General features: G+C 47.5%; 1 protein-coding gene across 1 annotated transcript; it reads right to left on the bottom strand.

Moving 5' to 3' along the window:
• Positions 1-3255: 3255 nt before the first annotated feature.
• Positions 3256-19573, bottom strand: EFHC1 (EF-hand domain containing 1; the record flags this gene model as incomplete). Its single annotated transcript, XM_082276789.1, has 11 exons — positions 3256-3381; positions 5311-5515; positions 6324-6471; positions 6790-7003; positions 8158-8298; positions 8958-9178; positions 9407-9599; positions 10670-10819; positions 12531-12818; positions 14387-14608; positions 19364-19573. The coding sequence occupies 11 exons, from the start codon at positions 19571-19573 to the stop codon at positions 3256-3258; spliced, it is 2118 nt and encodes a 705-aa protein (XP_082132915.1).
• Positions 19574-20606: the final 1033 nt, after the last annotated feature.

Genomic DNA, 20606 nt, shown 5'->3' with positions numbered 1-20606 from the left:
CCACGTGTTCTTTTTATGGTTTTTTAAACCTATAGATGATGGGGCTTTTTTTTTTTTCCCTCCCTATATTTAGTCCTCAGAAATCCCCATCCTTCTGTTAGACCCAAACCTGGCAGGTTGGGTTTTTTTTGAGCTGAGCCTTTGTTGTGAGGTGATATCCACTGTCATCCTGGAGGTTTGCAATCCCCTCTCCATCAGAGGGGCTGCCATGGGCTCCTATCTCTGTGTTGTAGTGCGAGCACAATCCCTGGGCTGCAAGCCCGCAGTAACTGCTCCTGTGTCTGTGTCATTTCTCAGCAGATCCAGCCTTCTTTTCAGCCCAAAGAGCTTTTTCTTGGAGCATTTTCATTGCAAGCCCTTACTGGTCCTTGGCCACTCTGCCTATGAAATGCCATGAGCTCACTTCCCCTTAGTGGATACTCTTCTCATGCCCCATCTTGTCAAGCCCTGTGTCATCTGCAGAAAACACCATGGAATTGTTGGGTGAGGTTGGAAAACACCTCCAAACTCATCAAAGTCCAGCCTTTAATCCAACACCAAGATCCAGCCCTGAACAGGAGCTCTTGTCCACCACAGTGCAGAAAGTGATGGAGATTATCCCAAACTTCCAGTGGGACACGATTCCTTGCACCCTTTCCCATGGGCTTGAGGTGCTTTAGTAGTCTGCATCCATTATCCAACCTAAGGAGGTCAGGAATTAGTAGCCTGTGGTTTTTGGGGTGAAGTGTAGTGTTTTCCTGTCCTAGCCTAGAAGAGCTGTGAAATACCAGCACTTGGTTCTCTCTTGTCTTAGGTAGTTGGAGAATGGGCTTGGGAAGAGAAAGGGGTGGAGGAAGAACAGATGTAGCATTTCACATACAGTTTTTGAGTGACTCTTACGTTATGGGGCATTACAGTCGCGTTTTGTCTTCTTGTTGTTGTTGTTGTTTAGGATTCTTCTTACTCATCATGTTTGGGTTAGCAGTAGCCAAGTTCCAGTCTCCTGTAGGTCCCCTTACCCTCAACTAACTGTTTTAAAAGGTATTTTTGGTAGGCTTCCTGGTAGGAGGGAAGAGTGGCCACTCTGGGATGTCTCTTCCTTGCCTCCAAGGAAGACTCTGGAAGCTTGGAACCACCCTGCCTTGGCTGCAGTGCCTGGGGGTTTACAGCAGCCTCAGCCTCTTGCCTTTGGTAGATGGACCCCAAATTGTGTCAACAGTGGATGGAGATGATGGGGCTTGGTTTGCAGCCTTCCAGGAAATTTCATGGGGCATGAAAGGTTGGTTTAGTACTTTTCATGCCCAGCAGTGAAGTATGTTCCTCGTCCTTGGGGCTGCATGTGGAGTTTTTCTGGGAAGAACGGCTGTTGGAAAAGCCAGGCAGAGGTGTGCAGGTTTTTCCTCGAAAATGTTGAACTCAACTGATCAAACTTCAGCAAAGGAACTCGAGGAGAATTTCTGTTCTTCCATATTTATGCTTTAGTGCAAATTTCTTGATTTTGGAGGGGGTGGGGGGAATTAGTCTCTGGTATTTTTTCCCGGTTGTTTCATTCTTCCTGTCACTTCAGTTTTTGTATGGATTTTGTTTGTTGTTGTTCGTTATTCAGTGACTTGTGATAAACTCAGCAGAAGTATTTTTCTGAAATAAATAAATAAAAGGCATAGATTCTTCCAGTGCTCTTTCCACTGATCCTTTATTATTGCTAAGCTGTGCATGTGGCAGGGACACCTTCCACTATCCCAGCTTGCACCAAGCCCCGTCCAGCCTGGCCTTGGACACTTCCAGGGATCCAGGGGCAGCCACAGCTTCTCTGGGCAACCTGTGCCAGGGCCTCACCACCCTCACAGAGAAGGTTTTTTTTCCCCCACTATTCAATCTAAATCTACTCTCTTTCAGTTTAAAGCCATTCCCCCTTGTCCTGTCACCCCAAACCCTTGCAGCTGGGGTTCATCTTCCCATATTTCCCATGTCCACAGCATGGGCAGCTGCTCCAGAGTTCATTATTTGTGGCTGCTTTCATCAGAGGGAGTGGAGGATAAGGGTTTTTGCAGGAGATGATTTATCTGATGTGGTTTAGGCACATATTTTTGGTGAGCTATATTGTGTATTTTGTGCAGCTGGCCCCAGGCACACAACATCACTTGGCTGAGGGTTAGGTTATGGTTTTGTAGCCTGTGCAGAAAATAGTTTCTGACTTTCTACAGCTCCAGTAATTTCATCTGTAAGTTCTTGGTCTCTTGAAATCCGAGGTGGACCAGAGATCCCTGGAGTGATCCTTGGTCAGGGTGAGCAGCAGCAGAAAACAGGCCCAGAAGGGAAGAGCAGTGACCTTTCCACACAAAGGGAGACAGGAGGGAGCTGGCACATGGAGACTCTCAGCTGTCTGAGGGGAAGTGGGAATTCACAGCACAAAAGCTGACTTAAAGCAGCATTTTGTTCCAAAGAGCTTTGTTCTCTGTGTGCATGACAGCTGCCTTTTGTAAGTGCTCCATGGCAACACCTGGCAGGTGTCACTTGGGGTGAGAAGGCTCCTGCCACGTTACCTTCATGGGGAGATGAGTAATGTGGCTCTGAGAGGAGCACGAGTGTCATAACTTCATTGCTATGCCAACTGCCTGTGTTCCCTTTTCCTTGGAGACCTGTCAGGTGAGATGACAAGTGGGTAAGGTGGGTTTAGATGGGATCTCAGTCCTAAAACCATTCCCCCTTTAACTTTTTGTTAAAAAATGCAGAGCTGCTGTCAGCAGGTTTGTGCCCAGACCCCTGTTACCTCCAGGTAACTGAACTCGCCACCTGATTTTGAGTAGACCTAGAATCACACTTTGTGGGTTTCCCCCCCACTTAGCTATTCCACCATTCTATTTAAAACAGACTTTTTAACACTTTTATAGCAACTACATTTTTATTGCAATTTTAATAACAATTTAAATTGGCAGTCCTCACTACTTGAAGGTGAAAGGCCCATCTGAGAGAAACCTGGCGTGGTTTTCACTCCAGGCTCCAGAGAGCTTGAGCTCTTTAAAGTACTGCACTAAAAGGTTGAGAAAACAACAGAAGAACCTGACTTTGGTTCTCAGAATTATTTTTTTTCCTCCTTTAAATTTCATTTCAACATCCAGCAGTTGTGAGATTGAGTTTTGTGGTGGGTAAAAGGGCAGGGAGAAGTTAGGAAGGGAAAAAAAGTTAAAGTGAGGGCGGAATTAGCTGGGTCTGTGAAAGGGTGAGAGAGTGAAGCAAGAGTGAAAACAGGAACATCCTTTTTGAAGTACAACGTCTTCAAGTCAGCTGAGAATTCAATTGCTGGTCCTGTCCTTCAGCTTCTGGGAAAAGATTACTAGGGAAGGCTAGAAGGAAGTCACGGTAGTTTACCTTGTCTTCTCCACAGGAACAGTAGTCAATCAGCTGTGGGGACAAAAAACACAGCAAACACCATAAAGAGTTGGAAAAAGCTGCAAAATTGGGGTTGTTTTTGGGGGAGAGTGCTCAGAGGTACTCCTTGTGTGACAGAGCAGGAGATCTGATTCCCCCATGTGGATTCCCCCATCCTGGTAGTCCTGAATCACAGGTAAACTTAGAATTATAGAACCATTAAGGGTGGAAAAGACCTGCAAGATCATCAAGTCCAACCTTTAGATCATCGAGTCCAACTATTTAAGGGTTCAACTTGATGCTCTAAAGGTTCAAGTCCAACCCTGAATGCCTATAGATCACACTAATCTATGCAAGGAGAAGAGTTTTAATGTTTGAGTTCAATCCTGATTTCCTTCTGGGCCTCACCAGAGTGGCAAGAGAGCCACAAAAATACAAAGCATGGCCACAGACTGAGATGGGCACAGGAAATCTTGCAGAAATCCCTGCCCAAAAGTGGGGTGGGGGCAGTGTATGTGAACAGTTACTGTCCCCTGGTGTCACTCTGCTGTGCACACATGGCATAAAGGGGAGACACAGATAATTGAGCTCGGTGACAGCCCCACTAATGAACCAGTTCTGGTGTCCCGTGCCTGACCCTGCATTGTGTTACAGAGCCACAGCCTTTGTGTGCTTCAGGGGAAGAAAGAAGGCTTTTGTTTCTTTAATTGCATAACTAATCTCCTTCTGACACCCAGCGAGATGGAAAAGGTCTAATATCAAAATTCCTTGAAAGGATTCTTCTTCCCCTTGTCGCCTGGAGACAGATTCACTGGGGTTTGCCCTGTGACTGACAGCTGTGCTCCTCTCCAAGCAGTGAACTCTCTGCCCTATGTTTAATTTATAGCCCTGCCACGCTTCCCAGGACTCTGGGAACACTGGGATTAAGATTTCAGGAGAGAAGATGGATGTTTTTAGTGCATAGGTCCTAGACTGGGGCTCAAACTTGGGAGTTTAGCTTCAACTGTCACAGGTTCTCCACATAATTTTAGGAATGTTACTTCTCTCCCATTCTCAGAGTGGACAGGGACTGTCACCACTCCGTAAATTCCTCAGGGCAGAGTGAGCTCTGATGAACTCTGGTACAGCAAAGCCCTGGGTGCTGGTCAGGGCCTTCATTCATCCCACATTCTGAGACACAAACCCCCTGCCCCTGCACCTTTCTAACCATGGCTGTGATGCTCGCAGTTGGCTGCTTTAGAAAAGTTTTTATTTTAGCCAAGGAAATACTCCCTCTGCATTTGAGATTTCTCTAAAGTCTGAGTCCCCCTTTACTGGCCACTGATCTACTGCCAGTCATATGATGCTGAGGAAACATCCTTGCCAGTCAAATTCCTGAAAGGATCCTCCTCCATCCTCACTGCAGGAATTTTTCCCTCAGTTTCCCTCACATTTTCTGCTGTGCAGACTGCGATCTCCATGTGCTGTTTGTTGTTCATAGTGCCCAGCAAGCGTTAGCCAGGGGCTTATGATTCTAACTTATCTTTTGATTATTATTATTATTATTATTGTTTTATGTCACCTCTACTCAATCCCAGCTGTGCTTAAGCCATCACAGACACTCCAAGCTCTGCAGGACCCTGTCCCTGATCTCTATCATGATTCCTGACCTTTATCATGATATACAACCTCTTCTACTCATCCAAGACCTGAACCAGCAGGAATTCTCACACATAACAGTGCAGCCAAACACAGGGGGCAACCTGGATAACATCTCTTCCCTTTCCTTAGAGGACAGCAATTATTATCTCCTCTAAGACACAGGCTCAGAAATTTTTCTGAACTGGGCCTCTCTTGCTCTTTTCTTGAAGTTATTCCCCTTTGTAGGCTAGAGCAGCTGGTTAGGGTTGGTTTTTAGAGATCTTTTGGAAGAGCTATGGGAGGGGAATTCCACATGAACAGCAGCCCTCCCCTCCATCTGACCTTTTTAAGAAGAATGGTGCTGGTTGGCACATGGAACCTGTCACAAACATTTAAAAATCTTGTTTTATCCAGGAAGCCAGAGCCTTCTGTGTCAAAATGATGAAATGCCTCGTGAAACTTCCTGGTGTTGAAGGGCTCGTGGTGGAGCTTCAGCTCTTTCTGAACCTCTACAATTAAATCATCCAGGTCCTTCTTGGGGAAGCCACTGCAGAAGGAAGGAATAACAGAATTTCATGTAAAAACTCATTCTGGCAGTCTGGCTGTGACACTTGTGTGAACAAGGAGCATTTCCTTGTGTGCTCCACAGTGTCAGAAACTGTGGGAAACTTGACTTTCAACCAGAGCCATGACATAAGTGCTTCCAAACCATGTTCTGAGGTAACAGGGTTGTTACTGCATCACACAAACTGGGTCCAGACAGCTAAAAAGGAGGATGTGGTCTAGGCTCTGATGAGCTGATAAGCAAAGAAGGAACAAATGCCCAAAAAAAGACTCCCCCCACCACCTGCTGAACCTGTAACCATCCAGCAGCTCAAGTTGGCAGCATCTGTTACAGTGAACTGATGCCTCTTGGGAAAAGATGTGTCCCCCATCCCTGGAAGTGTTTAAGATCAGGTTGGACAGGGCTTGGAGCAATCTGGTCTGGTGGAAGGTGCTCCTGCTCATGGCAGGGGCTGGAATGAGATGATCTTTAAAGTCCTTCCAACCCAAACCATTTTGTGATTCTGTGATTGGCTGAAAGTCCAAACACTTCTTGAACTCAGGCTTGGTGCTGTGACCACTTCTCTGCCTCTGCTGCTGAGCCAGAGCTGTCCCACGAGGTTTTGGGGCCAGCAGCAGCCACAACATTTTACTTTACACATTTCACACCCTCTGAATGTGCCAAACACAGCCTCTTGGAGCTGAACCACCAGCAGAGCAGGAGGCTGGAGCCCAGGGAGGGTGGTGAAAATGTGTTAGCAGTCAATCCTGAGTCTTATTCAGCCCCACCACCCCCTTTTTTTGTAGCCTACCTGCTGGCAGTCTCCACTACCACCTGCCGTGGGTGGAAATGGTCCCTTATGGATTGCAGTGTTGCTGCAGGGAAACTCTCTGCATTTCTCTCCAAATAATTCAGCACATATTCATCAGCGTCAGTGATGACAAACCTGTGGCCAAACACTGGGGAAGAAGCATTAAAGAAGTAGTGTTACCTGTGTTTTAGCATGGGTTAAAGTGATTTCTTCACCCAGGAGGAAGCAGGATTCCTTCCCTGTGGCTGGGCTCAGCTTTGAGCCAGCTCTGCTACTTGTTTCACTGATTCAAAGGTTCAGACATTGACAGTAACAAAGTTGTATCAATGTACACCAGCTGCTGATCTGGAAACTCAAATGTGATGAGACCCAGAAGCAGCAGATCTTTCAAGTGAGGGGATACACACTGTCCGTGCAATAAATGACATCTCAGAGCAGAGAGTTATAAATCCAGGCTGGATTTTACCTTCAACTGTAGAACCAATGGTGAAGTCAGAGGGCTCATAGTATATGGGATTCTCAGGAGTAGACCCTGGCTTGGTAACTCTGGTTCTTTTCAAGTATTTCCCTCCAGGGATGCCAGAGTTTCTGACTGGAGGTTCATAGATGCCAATCGTGTCATCAGAGAGGAAATAAGAGAGGATGAAACGACGGTTTTTGTCCTCAGGCACTGGTGATTCCTAGAGGAAAGGTAGTGGGTTTGGAACAGAGCATTTGAACCAGGTTTTCTTTTCCTGGGGTACTTAGGAGTACCTAGTAACCCACTCATAAGCACCCAGAGCCCAGAGATTTTTTTAATAGGTGACTAAACAAAGCACTTGGTGTGCTGAAATAATGTCACAAAGCCCTAGACAGCACTAAGGATCGGAATTTCAAAGGTTACTCGCTTTACTCAAGCCACTGAAGCAGAATCTGGGCTGAAGTTACCAAATATATTCAGTGTTTCCACAGCCTGAGTAATCCAAGAGAAAGGAATATCCTATATGGAATGATTCATCCCGGAGTGGCTGTAAAATTCAGATTTAAAATTACATTTTTCATTATGCTGAGTGCCTGAGAGAGGCTGGTGCTGCTTCAGCTCTTAGTCACAGGAAGTCACTCCCCTGACACACCAGTGGGTTTACTTACTTAGTTTAAAGCTAAGTGGATCTTAACTCCTCAGCTGTGACCTTTAGGGAACTCCTGCACAATAGGGAAAATAAACCAGCCCTTATTCACCTGGAATGTTTGGAGAGGGCAGGCACCAGGCAGCACAGGAAATGCCATCGCTGCTGCTGGATGTGCCAGAGGCTCCTTGCATAAACCAGCTGGAAAGCTGGCACAAAGGCCAGGGCCTGGGTGCTGTTGTGGGTGGAAAACACCATTTCTGTGGATTTTCCACCTTCTACACTGACACTTGGCTGCTCTGCTAGGACAGCTGCTTGCTGGCTGCTGCATCCAGGACCAGCCTGGAGAAGGACAGGTGCTGGAGCCAGCAGCAGAGACATCAGGCCCTGGCTAGTGGCAGTGGTGGCAGGCAGGCACAGTGCCCAGTGCTTCAGTCAGGGCCATCTGTCATGTAGCAGCGGCAGAGGGAGTTTTTCCATAAATGGCTGTGGGTTTGTAGCAGGTCTGGTTTGTACTTTCTGGCCTTGTTTTCTTTCTTCTAGTTTTGTGAGGTGCCAATTGTCACAGCAAGCACACAATAACCCCACGGCATCCCCCCAGGGACACTTGTGTTGGCTCAGGGACCGCTCTTGTCTCACTGGCACAAAGGAGAATTTGCCAACAGCCTTGTCTGGGCAGGCTGCTCCTCCCATCCTCCTGGCACTGTTCCACCAAGGAAAGCACTTACCAGGGCCACCTGGTACCGCAGGATCTTGAGGTTATTCTCCAGCATCTTAATGATATCTTTCCGTGGAGGCTTTGGAAACAGACTGAGACAGTTCTGAAGAGAGTCTTCAGGGATGCCAAAACCATTATAGGGAGGAATTACCTGCGTCCAGAGGAGGTATCAACCATGAACAAGACAAAGTTTACAAGACTTATCAAAGCGCATCAGATTTGGAAGGAAATATTCTGCCACCAGGTAGCAAGAGCTGTGACATCCTGCCCAGTAGAGATGATACCAGCCTGGCCATGTGTTGGACTTCATGAAAATATAAGAGGATTAAGGAAGTCTGAAACTCAGAAAACCAGGTAATTTCTCTGAATAAAGAGGCTATGGCTCTGTTAAAGAATCATAGAATAGCTTGGGTTGAGAAGGACCTTAAAATCATCTAGTTACAACTAAACATTCCTGTGCACAGGAACTCAGCTATCAATGGTTACACTGGTAGCCTAATCCCCATCATGTCTGTCGTCTAAGCCACAACTCCAAAGCATTCCTGGGCTCATTTTGGGAGGTAACACAGCAAGGGCTGTGACCATCCCCAGCAGGCAGTTTGGACTTGGCAACACTGTTCTGGAGAGTGAGGGAGAGTTCTGTAGTATAAGAGCAGCCATTCTTATATTGATTATGGCCATTCTTGCCTTGTCTTTTTCAAATTACTTTTTTCTTTAAGCTGAACTTGTTTCCCACAGGTTCTTACTAAGCTGAGAGCTTACACCAGCTGCTTCCTTTCCTCCCTTCATTTGAGAAATTGTTTGCAGTACCTGTGGAGCTTTTTCAATTGGTTTCTTATTCACATCCACTGGCTGGAAGTCTGTGATGCCATATTTTTCGCGATAAAAGTCCTGCGTGAACTTGTCACAATCATAGATTAAGAAGGTGCGTCCAAGGAGGGTGACACTTTTGCCAACAGCAAAATCTTTAGGTGAGTACCACTCTTGTACCTCGTGGTCAGTGATCTCCAGCACACAGCTTGGGAAGTTCTCTAAGAACAAGGGAGCAGAAGGGAAAATAAATTAATCAGGGAGATGTTAATATTTCCTAGTGAAAAGGGATATAAAAGCAAGGTGTATAAATAGCTCCAGGGAGATGTTGGCACTGCTGTCCTGCCGCTGTTTCCCAAACGATAAAGAATTTAGTGATCAGTTAAATAACTTTTTTTTGTCCATGAAATGACACTTTAGCACAGACAGATGTGTCAATCTAAACTTACTGTTCTTGTCCACAAAGATTTTGGGCAAGCGCTGGCGTCTCATCAGTACCGGGAATGGGTCTCTCCCATCATTTCTCCTGTGGACTTCCCGAACCTCCACTGTGTCATCTGCCAAGAAGTAATGGATGACACAAGGATGGTGATCACCAAAGGCACAGTTGGTGTCATCCCATATGGCATAGAAGCGAAGCACCTGGGGTGGAGAAAAAATAAGCAAACATGGATCAGAATCATCTTTTGATGCCACAGAAATCAAACTCATCACACCGAGATGCTCAGGAGTTCCCCAAGGTTCAGCTCCTGAAGAGGCAGGAGAGACACAGGGAGAATTTAGTTAGAGCAAGGGGCATTTGTGTTTGTCTGAAATTTTCTGCTCTGGCACCTGGAATCAATATTTTGGTGTAGGAGAGGAGTGGATGCAGCAAGACCATTCCTAACAGAACTGCATCTAGCTGCTAAATTCCAGAGGCAGGTGTCTTATCTCATCCCAGCAGAAAGCAAGAGAGCAATGGATGATATTGAGCACAGGCTCTGCAATCCAAAGAGGAGCTGCTTACGAAGCACAAAGCCCAGAAAAAAAACATAAAAGGTTTTGTTTCTCACTAATGCCAAGAAAGAAGCAAATCTGGAGTCTGTTCAGCAGACTGAGATGATTTAGAATGAGTGAGGTTGCAGGCACTCACAGGACCTGGGTTTCAATAGCACATATTCACTGTAATCACAGGATCTTTTAGGTTGGAAGATTACTGAGTCCAACCTCTGACTGACCCCCACCTTGTCACCCAGCCCAGAGCACTGAGTGCCACATCCAGTCATTCCTTGGACACCTCCAGGGATGGTGACCCCACCACCTCCCTGGGCAGCCCCTTCCAATGCCTAATCACCCTTTCTGTGGACAAATTCTTCCTAATTCAACCTAAACCTTCCCTTGCAGAACTTGAGGCCATTTCCAGTCCTTTTGCCGGTTGCCTGGGAGAAGATACTGACCCCCCCAGGCTGCCCCCTCCTGTCAGGGACTTGTGCAGAGCCACAAGGTCCCCCCTGAGCCTCCTTTTCTCCAGGCTGAACCCCTTCCCCAGCTCCCTCAGCCACTCCTGGTGCTCCAGCCCCATCCCCAGCTCTGTTCCCTTCCCTGGACATGCTCCAGCCCCTCAATGTCTTTCCTAAAGTGAAGGGCCCAGACCAGGACACAGGACTGAAGGTGCCTTACCAGTATGATGTGGGTAATTATACAATAATTTGGGTAATCCCCAGCTCTCTCACCTTTGTGTCATAGGTCAGAAACTGCCTGAAGGGGTCGGGACCTGCGGGCACGATGGGTTTTTGCACAGGTGTCCGACGCTGTTCTGTGTAAGGATCCAAAACCATTTCCTCTGGAGGGTTCACTTCAATTCCTTGGCTCTCCAGGAACACCTAGGAAGGCCATCTGAGGTGTTAGTGCTGCCAGGAGTTCTGAAGGTAAGAGGTGACTAGAGGTTACAAGTGGGCTGCAATGAGTGAGGTCAGAATGCTGCAAGTTCATTCCTCACAGAGAACTCTACTGCAACAGCAAAATACAGCAGATGATAAATGTATTTGTTTAAGCTGCTTCTTGGCTTTGCTTACCCTTCAATTAGTCAGAGTAGTCCTGTCCTCAACATCCTAACTCAGATGTTACTTGAGCACAGTTCTCCTTGGCCTTAGGGCTTTAAATGGAAGATAACTGTCAGTTATCTCTTTTATGTAAATGAAAAAGATTAAATTGGTGTATAAACACAGATGTAGTCAGCCTGAATTTGCAAGAACTTAGGTCTGTGTCAGACAGTAAGTTAGTGTCACCCACACCAGGCACACCAAGACCCTTCAGGCACGAGGATATGTGTCAGTGGCAGCTTCATTCCATCTTTCAGGAGTACTTTTCCCACAGAAAAGGTGCAATCTACTTGTTTACAAAGGGATTTTTTGCTTACCTTGGATGATGAACAAAATCCAGGGTGTTACTCGTGGACTTGTATCAGTCACCCAAAACAACCTCTGAAGTCAAGAGACTTGTTCCCTTTTTAGCTTTGGGAAGTGGCCCATGAAACCATTCAGCCCAGGAAGCACCCATGCAAACATCTCCCACAGGAATATGAGATCCCTCGGGAGACTCACAAAGCAGGTTCACACTTTCAGACTCACTATTTTATGGTCTAGAAGATGTCAATAACTGATAAACAGACTGTTGGTCTTGAGATGTAGACCCACATAGCTCATTCCATGTTTTCCATCAATATTAACATGAGGACCAGCTCTTCATTTGATGTGAACTGACTTTAACAGTTATCCAGTTCCAACAGAGCTGGTCCCACAGCCACATTTATACCAATATATTATACATGCTTGGGAACATTCCTGGGCACTGAGGCCAACTGGCAAGGAAAAGCCTGGGTGTAAACTCTCCCAGCCTCCAGGACAGGTTGACTGCATGTAACTCACCTATTGGGAATGGTTCCCTGGCCTGGAAGAATAGGAGCTGACCAGGGCTGAGATTATACTGGGGACGATCTAGCAGGATACCAGTGTACTGGTGATTCTTATTTCTTGTAATTGGATTGTTATTATCTCATTTACTGGCACAAAAATAGCCAGAAATAGAAAAGTAGGCAATGAGTAAGCTCTCTTAGAAAGGTCAGTTCATACCATGATTCTCAACCCATGGATCATGGCTTGACTGCATGTGCGCAGAGTTACTGCTTGTATTTATTCCCTTCCACTGTTCTTAATGGAGGAATATTAAATCAGAAAAGAGTCAGGATCACTAATTTCCCTCTCATGTATGAACAATGTTTCATCTGGACTCTAAGCAGTTAAACTGGCCAGACATAAACTTAGAATTTGTATTGTAAAAAAAAGTCCTGAGGACAAAGGATAAACTCCCAGCAGTCCTGGAGCAAAAACACTGAGCAGTTAACTTGCCCTCAGCAGATGTCATACCCTGAACTCCCCGCTGGCCTGAAGAAAGAAAACTACACAAAAAGCAAAATGAAAGACTGCAAGCACCTATATCACAAAAGCTACAGCTGCGAACTGCTGCACTCTAACAGGTAATTAAAATCCTGTGATTCCCAGGAGTCTTTCTGTCAGTGTTCTCCCCACAACACACCTTGGTGAAGGAGTCGCAGTTGACCAGGCGGTAGGTCCTGCCATACATGGTGAGGTCGATGCCCAGGTTCAGATCCTTCCAGTGGTAATAATCCCCCTGCTCATTCTTGGGCACCCGGTGGCGTCTCATGAGTTTGCCTTGAACCAGACCCGAGTTCTTCACCTTAGGCTCAATGACACACATGCTGTCATCTTCCAGGTAGTAGTAGATGCCCACTTGGCGGATCCGGTAATGCTCCTCTGCAGAGATAGCAACTTCCTCCTGGAAGTAAGCATCGAACTTCAAAACCTGCCCAAGGGACAATAAAACAAATGGAGAGAGAAAGAAACAAACTGAACACTGTGATTAGTCTATCAAGGCCAAAAATTTATTTGTAATTTTCTTTGATGGTGTAAAATTACTGGATTAGATTCTACAAAATCTTCAAAGACAACAGTGGCCTAATCTGTGAGTGACAGCAGAGGCACCAGGAGGGCTTTTATTAAGATGTGCCTTTTGCAAATTTGGTGTGCATGAGACAAGTGTAAAAATACAGCCTTTTCCCTACTTATTGATCACCTGCTGTTTCACATACAGCCAGGTGCTTGGCTGCTGGCAGTAATCTACTTTACTGACACACATGGCTCTTTATGTGTCAGCTTTACAGTCCTGATTGAGGGAAGTTATCAAGAGATTTTAGTAAAGAGTTCAACCACATCTGAGGATTTTAAAATCTGAATAGGTCATTATTTTAAGGCCAGGCTGGAGGGGCCCTGAGCAACCTGGTCTACTGGAAGGTGTCCCTGCCAGACAGGGAGGCTGGAACAAGATGATCTTTAAGGTCCCTTCCAAACCAAACCTTTCCATGATGTGAAGGCACATCTATTCAGCACTGACAGCAAAAGCTGAATTGTGCTGGGGAAACAAGGGAACTAATCAACCAGTCCCTCTGCTTGGCAGAAGTAGGAGGAATATTCCCTCCAAGATCATTCAATGCTCCTAAGAAGGTGTAGGTGGCCAATCAGGCCTTGCATACCCAGCCTACATCAGCCCAGAGGCCTGGATAATTAAGGGATGATAAAGCCAGCAAGTTCCTACCAGTCAGCAAAGTGCCCCACAAGGGACTGAGACATCCCCAGCAGCACTGGGGCCCCTGCTGCTCCTGCAGCTTGAAGGAAGGGGCAGGGAAGAACCCGACAGATTAAACAGCAACATCTACATTACTCTGAAGGAACAGCCTCAGTAATTAACAGAGCACATCTGTTCCCCAGCCTGTGTGACAGACGAGCCGAGGGCTGGCTGGCTGCAGACGGCTCTGGCAGGGCTGGCAGCGTGCGCAGCCTGCACATGCTGAGCTCCCCAGCCCTGCAGCTCCCACTGCAGCAGCTGCTCCATCCACGGCTGCGGGTTGCAGTCTGGGACTCTGGCACCCTGAAAACCAAGGGTCAGCTCAGGACTGCTCGGAGCAGACACAGAGCCGCCTCCCAGTCTGATACGATCACCAAGATGTAACACGGGAAGCACTAATGGAGCAGTTCAGGCTGTGACACGCTGTGGTGACCAACACAGTCAGATGGACCACAGTCAAAGAGGCTGCCAGGGTTCTCTTATAAACTGGAGCTTTCCAGAGCTAATCAAACCTCTTTTCCAAAGCCTGCTGGAAATGCTCGAGTGTAACTTGCAGGGAATGTCTTACATCGTTTACGTATTATAATCCTCCTCCCGAGCAAAGAAAGCCTCTTTCAGTCTGGGATTCAGCTGTCTCTGACTAAGGGCACTGGCATCTGAAAACTGCTGTAACGCAGTCCCGTGAACCCTGGAGCTGTTTATGTCTCCGAATTTGGCCAGTGATATTCCTGGAATCAGCTTCTTTATACCTTTTTGTCATAAGCCACGAATGCTGGAGTGAAGCTGGAAGGTGCAGACCTCCTGACTTGCCCATAGGTCAGTGTGGATCCCTTGGTGCATAAATCATCTAATTCATCTTGAGAGAGCTGATTTGCAAAGAGTGTGTCCCCGCCAACCCCCTCTCTTGGCAGCCGGGAAAAGGCATATCCATTTTTGAAGCCCAGTGTCTGCGACCGATGAAAAGATGTTTTCTGTTGGAAGGAAATCCAGCTATCAAAATACTGCATGAATTTAGTAGATACAGCTACTGGAAGCACAAAAATAACCCAGTAAGAGAGTGCAATATCAAGAATGTCTCCCCCCCCACACATGCCCAGCATTTTATTATAAACTACTGCAGCAGTTATTTAAAATCACATTTTGCACTTAGATTGAGGAAGTAGAAAAACAGTGTGTGGTGGATGTATGACACACGAGAGTGAACTCAGACCCTCGCGCTGCCACAGACTCCGGAAGAACTTAAATCACTGAATTTCCTGACTGCCACCATATTCAATGCCTAGAACAGTGTGTTAGCACTTTATCTGCCCTGGTATTTATCTCACCAGCTCTTTGTTCCCTACCCTGCTTGTCAGCAGTACAGAGCACCATGGGACCTCAGTTACTGCCTTATGGTGCTGCCTTGACTGTTGTGCACCCTCTGTGTGTTCCATTGTTATCTATTTTCTTAATTCTCCCCTGGGCATGATATAGGATTTTCTTTGCTGGGTTAAATCAAGGCATGTCATGCTCACAGAACTGCAGTTATGAAATGTACAAAAGTGCATCAGTTGTTTTATCACCTCTCTGCACAGTCATAGAATCATACAACAGTTTGGGTTGGAAAGGACATTAAAGATTATCTTGTTCCACCCTCTGCCATGGGCAGGGACACCTTCCACTAGACCAGGTTGCTCCAAGCCCTGTCCAACCTGGCCTTGGACACTTGCAGGGATGAAGCAGCCACAACTTCTCTGGGCACCCTGTGCCAGGGCCTCACCACACTTTGTAAAAAACTTCTTCCTTGTATCTAATCTAAGTTAAGCCTCTTTGAGTTTAAAACCATCATCCCTTGTCCTATTGCTACAGGCCCTGCTAAAAAGTTTGTCCCATCTTTCATGGAGCCTCTTTAGGCTCTGGAAGAGGCTCTGAGGTCTCCCTGGATCCTTCTCCTCTCCAGGTGAACACCCCCAGCTCTCCCAGCGTGGCTCCAGAGCAGAGGGGCTCCAGCCCTTGGAGCATCTCCGGAGCCTCCTCTGGATTTGCTCCAGCAGCTCCACGTCCTTCTGCTGTTGGACCCCAGGGCTGGAGGCAGCTCTGCAGGTGGAGTCTCACCTGAGCAGGGCAGAGGGGCAGAATCGCCCCCTCTCCTGCTGCCCACACTGGGGGATCAGCCCAGCACATGGTGGGGGGTTTCTGGGTCCCAGCCTCTCACCCATCAGCAGCCCCAAGTCCTTCTCTCAGGGTTGCATTCGATCAGAGCCATGAACAGGACCCGATCTCTGTCAGCAAGTCCTGTTCTTCACCACTGAAGAGCAGGGTCAGACTTGAGTGACATCAAACTACTCCACTTGGTGCAAGCTCCACCACACGTGGTACCTCACCTGCACTCTGAGAGCAAATTGCTTCTTCTCCACCCCCTCCCTCGCCCCTCATGGTTAAGCCTCTAATCATATTTATACCTTCAAGGCCCCACTTGAATTCCACATAATTCCCCGTTTTCTATTTACATTGCTACTGTAGATCTTGCAATGGAGGAAAACAGTTGAAAACAAGATTTGTCTGAAGACATGTTAGCAGAACATCTTATAAACTGCCCCAGAACTGTCACTTCCTTCTGTTAAATAAATACCAAGGGAAAGCTGTGGGAAACATATTCAAGAAAAACCAGGAAGTTTGTCTTTAATTTGAGGAGTATCAGTGTTTGTCAGAAGTGTACAAGCTTTTAAGAGCCCACATTTGCCTAAAGAAAGCACCTCATTGCTTCATAAGGCTCAAGAGTGGATAAGCTCTCACAAAGTGAGCCTGGATGCCAGATAACACCTCATGGGACCAGGTGACCAATGCAAATTTAAAAAGGAAAGCCCAGAATGTAAACTCCTAATCTCAGTTGCTGCCAGTGTTTATCTGAAGAAATTCCACTGAATTAAGTCCTTCTTTTTGCCAAGTCTGTAACACTTCACACGAGCACCATTCCCTCTTCCAGTGTCTGTTCCCCTGTCCCGTAAGCAATAAGCAGTAACAACACTTTATTTGAACAGAGGTTTTGTTCAGAACTTCTCAGCATATACAGAGAAAACAAGTATTGTGATGCCAATTTTATAGAGTGGAAACTTGCAGATTTCCAAGATGTTATAAATTATTTCAAGGAAATATTATTATCTGATAATAACTCTGAGATAACCTTTATTACTGCATGATTGTCTGTTATGAGTAATTTACTCTATTTACTATTGGAGAACTCATTTGTCACTGATTTAGGCCAGGTTGGATGGGGCTTGGAGCAACCTGGTGTATGGAAAGTGTCCCTGCCCCTGGCAGGGGGGTGGAACAAGATGATCTTTAAGGTCCCTTCCAATCCAAACCATTCCATGATTCTGTGACAAGTAATTTTTACGTATGGAGCTGAATGCAGCCAGGAATGTTTTCTGTTAAAGATGCTCTCCAGGGAGGCTGTAAATCCCTAGTGTGCCCAAAGCAGGCATGAAACAACCCCTTTTTTGGCTTTTCATGGGATTGTTTTAGTATGTCAGAGAAATAAATGGAAGCATCGGTTCTCTGTGGTACCACTTCCTCAAGAGGACATTGGGAGGATTTGGGGTTATCAGGTCCTTAGCGCCTGGACCATTGGATGGGGAAAAGGAGAGGCTGCTTCCTCATTTAGGTATCAGGTGCAGAGGATAAGGATGAAACTTCTTCTTCCAGGGAACCTGGGAGCAGCTAAGAGTGTGTCACTCCCTGGAGATGATCCTGGAAGCTGTGGTGGTACCAGTTCTGTGGTGGGATACCAGTTCTCCCATCACATTATCAGGTTCCAGACCTAGACTGTCATGGATTCGGTTCTCCAGGCAACACCAGGAGAGCAGTTTTGAAAGTATCAGAGCTTTGGAGGAAGGGGTATCAGGAAGGTGTTGATTGTAATGAGACTGGTGACTTCGAGGTGTTTCTATCTAACAGATAAATTATGTCCAAGAAATAATTATATTGGGTTGATTTAGGGGATTAATTCCTAGTGGAGGAATGCTCCAGGTTTGATCAATATTGCTTCTCCTGTGTATATCCAGTTGAGGAGATATCAGGTGAGTTTAAGGAACTCGGTTCAGGACGGTATGAGAATGAGTTGAAGGTGCAGAACACTTTGCTTTGGGAAAACTCAGATGGTTCAGAGAAACAGCAGTTTTCCTGAGGGAATCAGGTTTCAGGACTGTAAAGTGAGTTTGGGGATTTCCCTTGGGGTATCTCATGAACCAGTGGGGGAATTATTGGATGGATTCAGGGGAACTGGATATCCAAAGGGGTGAGTTTGCAGATAGTAGTTCTGCAGTTATGGAAAAAGCTTTTGGACTTTCAAATGAGGCTCACAAATGAGGGGGAGCAGGGGTGTGTGTGTCTTTCTCTCCAAAGCTATCAGGACAAATTCAGGGTTATAAGATGGGTACATGATATAATGGATTCCTTGGGGAGAAAACTAAAAGCACCAAGTGTCCTTGAAGGTTGATTTAGGGATACTTGGTCCCTTGGGAACAGATTGCAATGTTCAATAACACTGGAAGAATTTAGGGAGTACCAGGTCTGCTGTGGGTGGGATCAGGGGATACCAGATAGGTACAGAGCAATCAGATCCCCCAGAAGTGAGTCCAGCAGGTATTTGGTGGCTTTGGGAAACACCAAGTCCCTGGGGGAGAGTTTAATGGATATTAACTCTGCTGGGGAGCATCAAGTGAGTTTACAGAGCACCAGGTTCTTTGGGAGTCATGGCCAGGGTACCAGGGTCTGGTGAGTTTGAAGTTTCCAGGACACGGGTTCAAAGGACATCAAGTTGTCTCAGGGATATCTGGGGAATTCAGGAGGTACCAGGTGTCTTGGGGGAGTTAGAGGATACAAGGTTCCCTCGGGGTGGGTTCAGGGGGTAACATGTTCCCTGGAGGAACTGTCTCTCCCCTTACTCTGCTCTTGTGAAACCCCACCTTCAGTGCTGCATTCAGGTCTGGACCCACCCAAAACACAAGAAATGCATGGATCCATTGGAGCGAGTCCAGAGGAAACCATGGAGATGCTTCAAGAGCTGGAGCCCCTCTGCTCTGGAGCCAGGCTGGGGGAGCTGGGGGTGTTCACCTGGAGAAGAGAAGGATCCAGGGAAACCTCAGAGCCCCTTCCAGGGCCTAAAGGGGCTCCAGGAGAGCTGGAGAGGGACTTGGGAAAAGGCATGGAGGGACCAGACACAGGGAATGGCTTCCCAGTGCCAGAGGACAGGGATAGATGAGATATTGGGAAGGAATTGTTGGCTGTGAGGGTGGGGAGGATCTGGCACAGGGTGCCCAGAGAAGCTGTGGCTGCCCCTGGATCCCTGGAAGTGTCCAAGGCCAGGTTGGACAGGGCTTGGAGCAACCTGGGCTAGTGGTAGGTGTCCCTGCCCATGGCAGGGGGTGTAATGAGATGGTCTTTAAGGTCTTCTAACCCAAACCATTTGTCTTCTAGCCAAAACTATTCCACAATTCTACGAATACTGCCGAGTTTAGGGGTCCCAAGTCTCCCGTGGATTCAGAGGAATGTCTGAGGGAGTACCAGATTCCCAGAGAGTGTCTTCAGGGGGTACCAGCTACCACCTGGAGCGGCTGTGGGGAGGTGCAGAGGCCCATTCTGAGGGCACCTCTCAGAGGGACACCTGCTAGGCCAGCCCACCTTGCTGCCGGGGGACTCCCGTGGGAAGGGGGTACGGCAGGGGTACAGTGGGCGGGCGCGCTCACCGTGGGGTCCTTGATGGAGCAGCCGGGGAGGAAGGGCAGCCCCGGCCCGGGTCCGATCCCGGGTCCGATCCCGGGCCCTGTCCCTGTCCCCGGCCGTGTCCGCGGCCCCGGCTCCGGCCCTGAGCTCATGGCGGCGGCGGCGGCGGCGGCGCTCCGGGCCCGGCCCCGCGGACGCGTCTCCACGGCAACCCCCGCGCGCTCGGTGCGCATGCGCGGCGCCCTGCGCGCCTCTGGCTCTGCGCCTGCGCAGGGAGCGCCGCGCGCCGCGGCCGCGGGGAGGGCTTGGAGCGGCCGAACCGCCCCCCCCCCCACCCCTGTGAGGGGAGTCCGGCCCCCGGAGCGTGAAAAAAGACGTGGAAAGCGTTATTCCTGTTTTATTAAGGATTTCCCCCTCACAGCCCCTCATAGTCCGCTCGTATCCCACTCACAGCCTTTCATATCCCCCTCAGAGCTCCCTCACAGCTCCTCCTATCTCCCTCGTAGCCCCTCAGAACCCCCTCACATTAAAATATCTTGGCCTCCAAAATGGGTGGTGGCATCGGGACGGGTTATTTTTGGGGAGTTTTCTCTGCCCTGTGCAGTGCCCACAGTAATTTGTGGCTGTGAAGCCACAAATCCATACCTGGAGTGATTGGAATGTTGTAACATAAGTGGTTGTGCTGGTTTATGATGTATATATACATGTATAACAAGGTATATAGTTGTGAAAGAGTGTATTTTTCATATGTAGCACTGATATAATCGTTCTCTTTCAAACATGGGATTTATTTCTGGAGGAAGGGGCAAAAAGAAGCATCAGGGATGCCATCAAGGAAAAGGTGACTGTTCAAAAGTCACTCCTAAATGTAAGAGAGAGCTAAATCCATCACCATGGAAAACAGAAGTTGTTTGTTGCCTACAGAAGTTGTGGATTCCCCACAAGAAGTGGATTCCCCATCCCTGCAAGTGTTCAGGGCCAGGTTGGATAGGATTTGGGAGAAACCTGGTCTAGTGGAAGGTGACCCTGCCCATGGCAGGGTGGTTGGAACGAGATGATCCTGAAGGTCCCTTCCAACCCAAACCTTCTAGGATTCTACGGAAAAAAAGAATAGTTTTTTGTGCGTCTTTGCTTTGTTCTCTTTATCAGCAGTACACCAGCCAAGCCAGTCTGTGATCCAAGGGCAGGCAGCAGATCCGAGGGTTTTGTAAGCAGAAGTTAAGCAGAGAGAAATGCAGCCAGACCGTCTGTCTGAGCATGGTGTGG

The sequence above is a fragment of the Coloeus monedula genome (assembly GCF_965178545.1).
Source record: "Coloeus monedula genome assembly, chromosome: 2".
Classification (NCBI taxonomy): Eukaryota; Metazoa; Chordata; class Aves; order Passeriformes; family Corvidae; genus Coloeus; species Coloeus monedula.
This window is presented reverse-complemented; position numbering and strand designations above follow the sequence as displayed.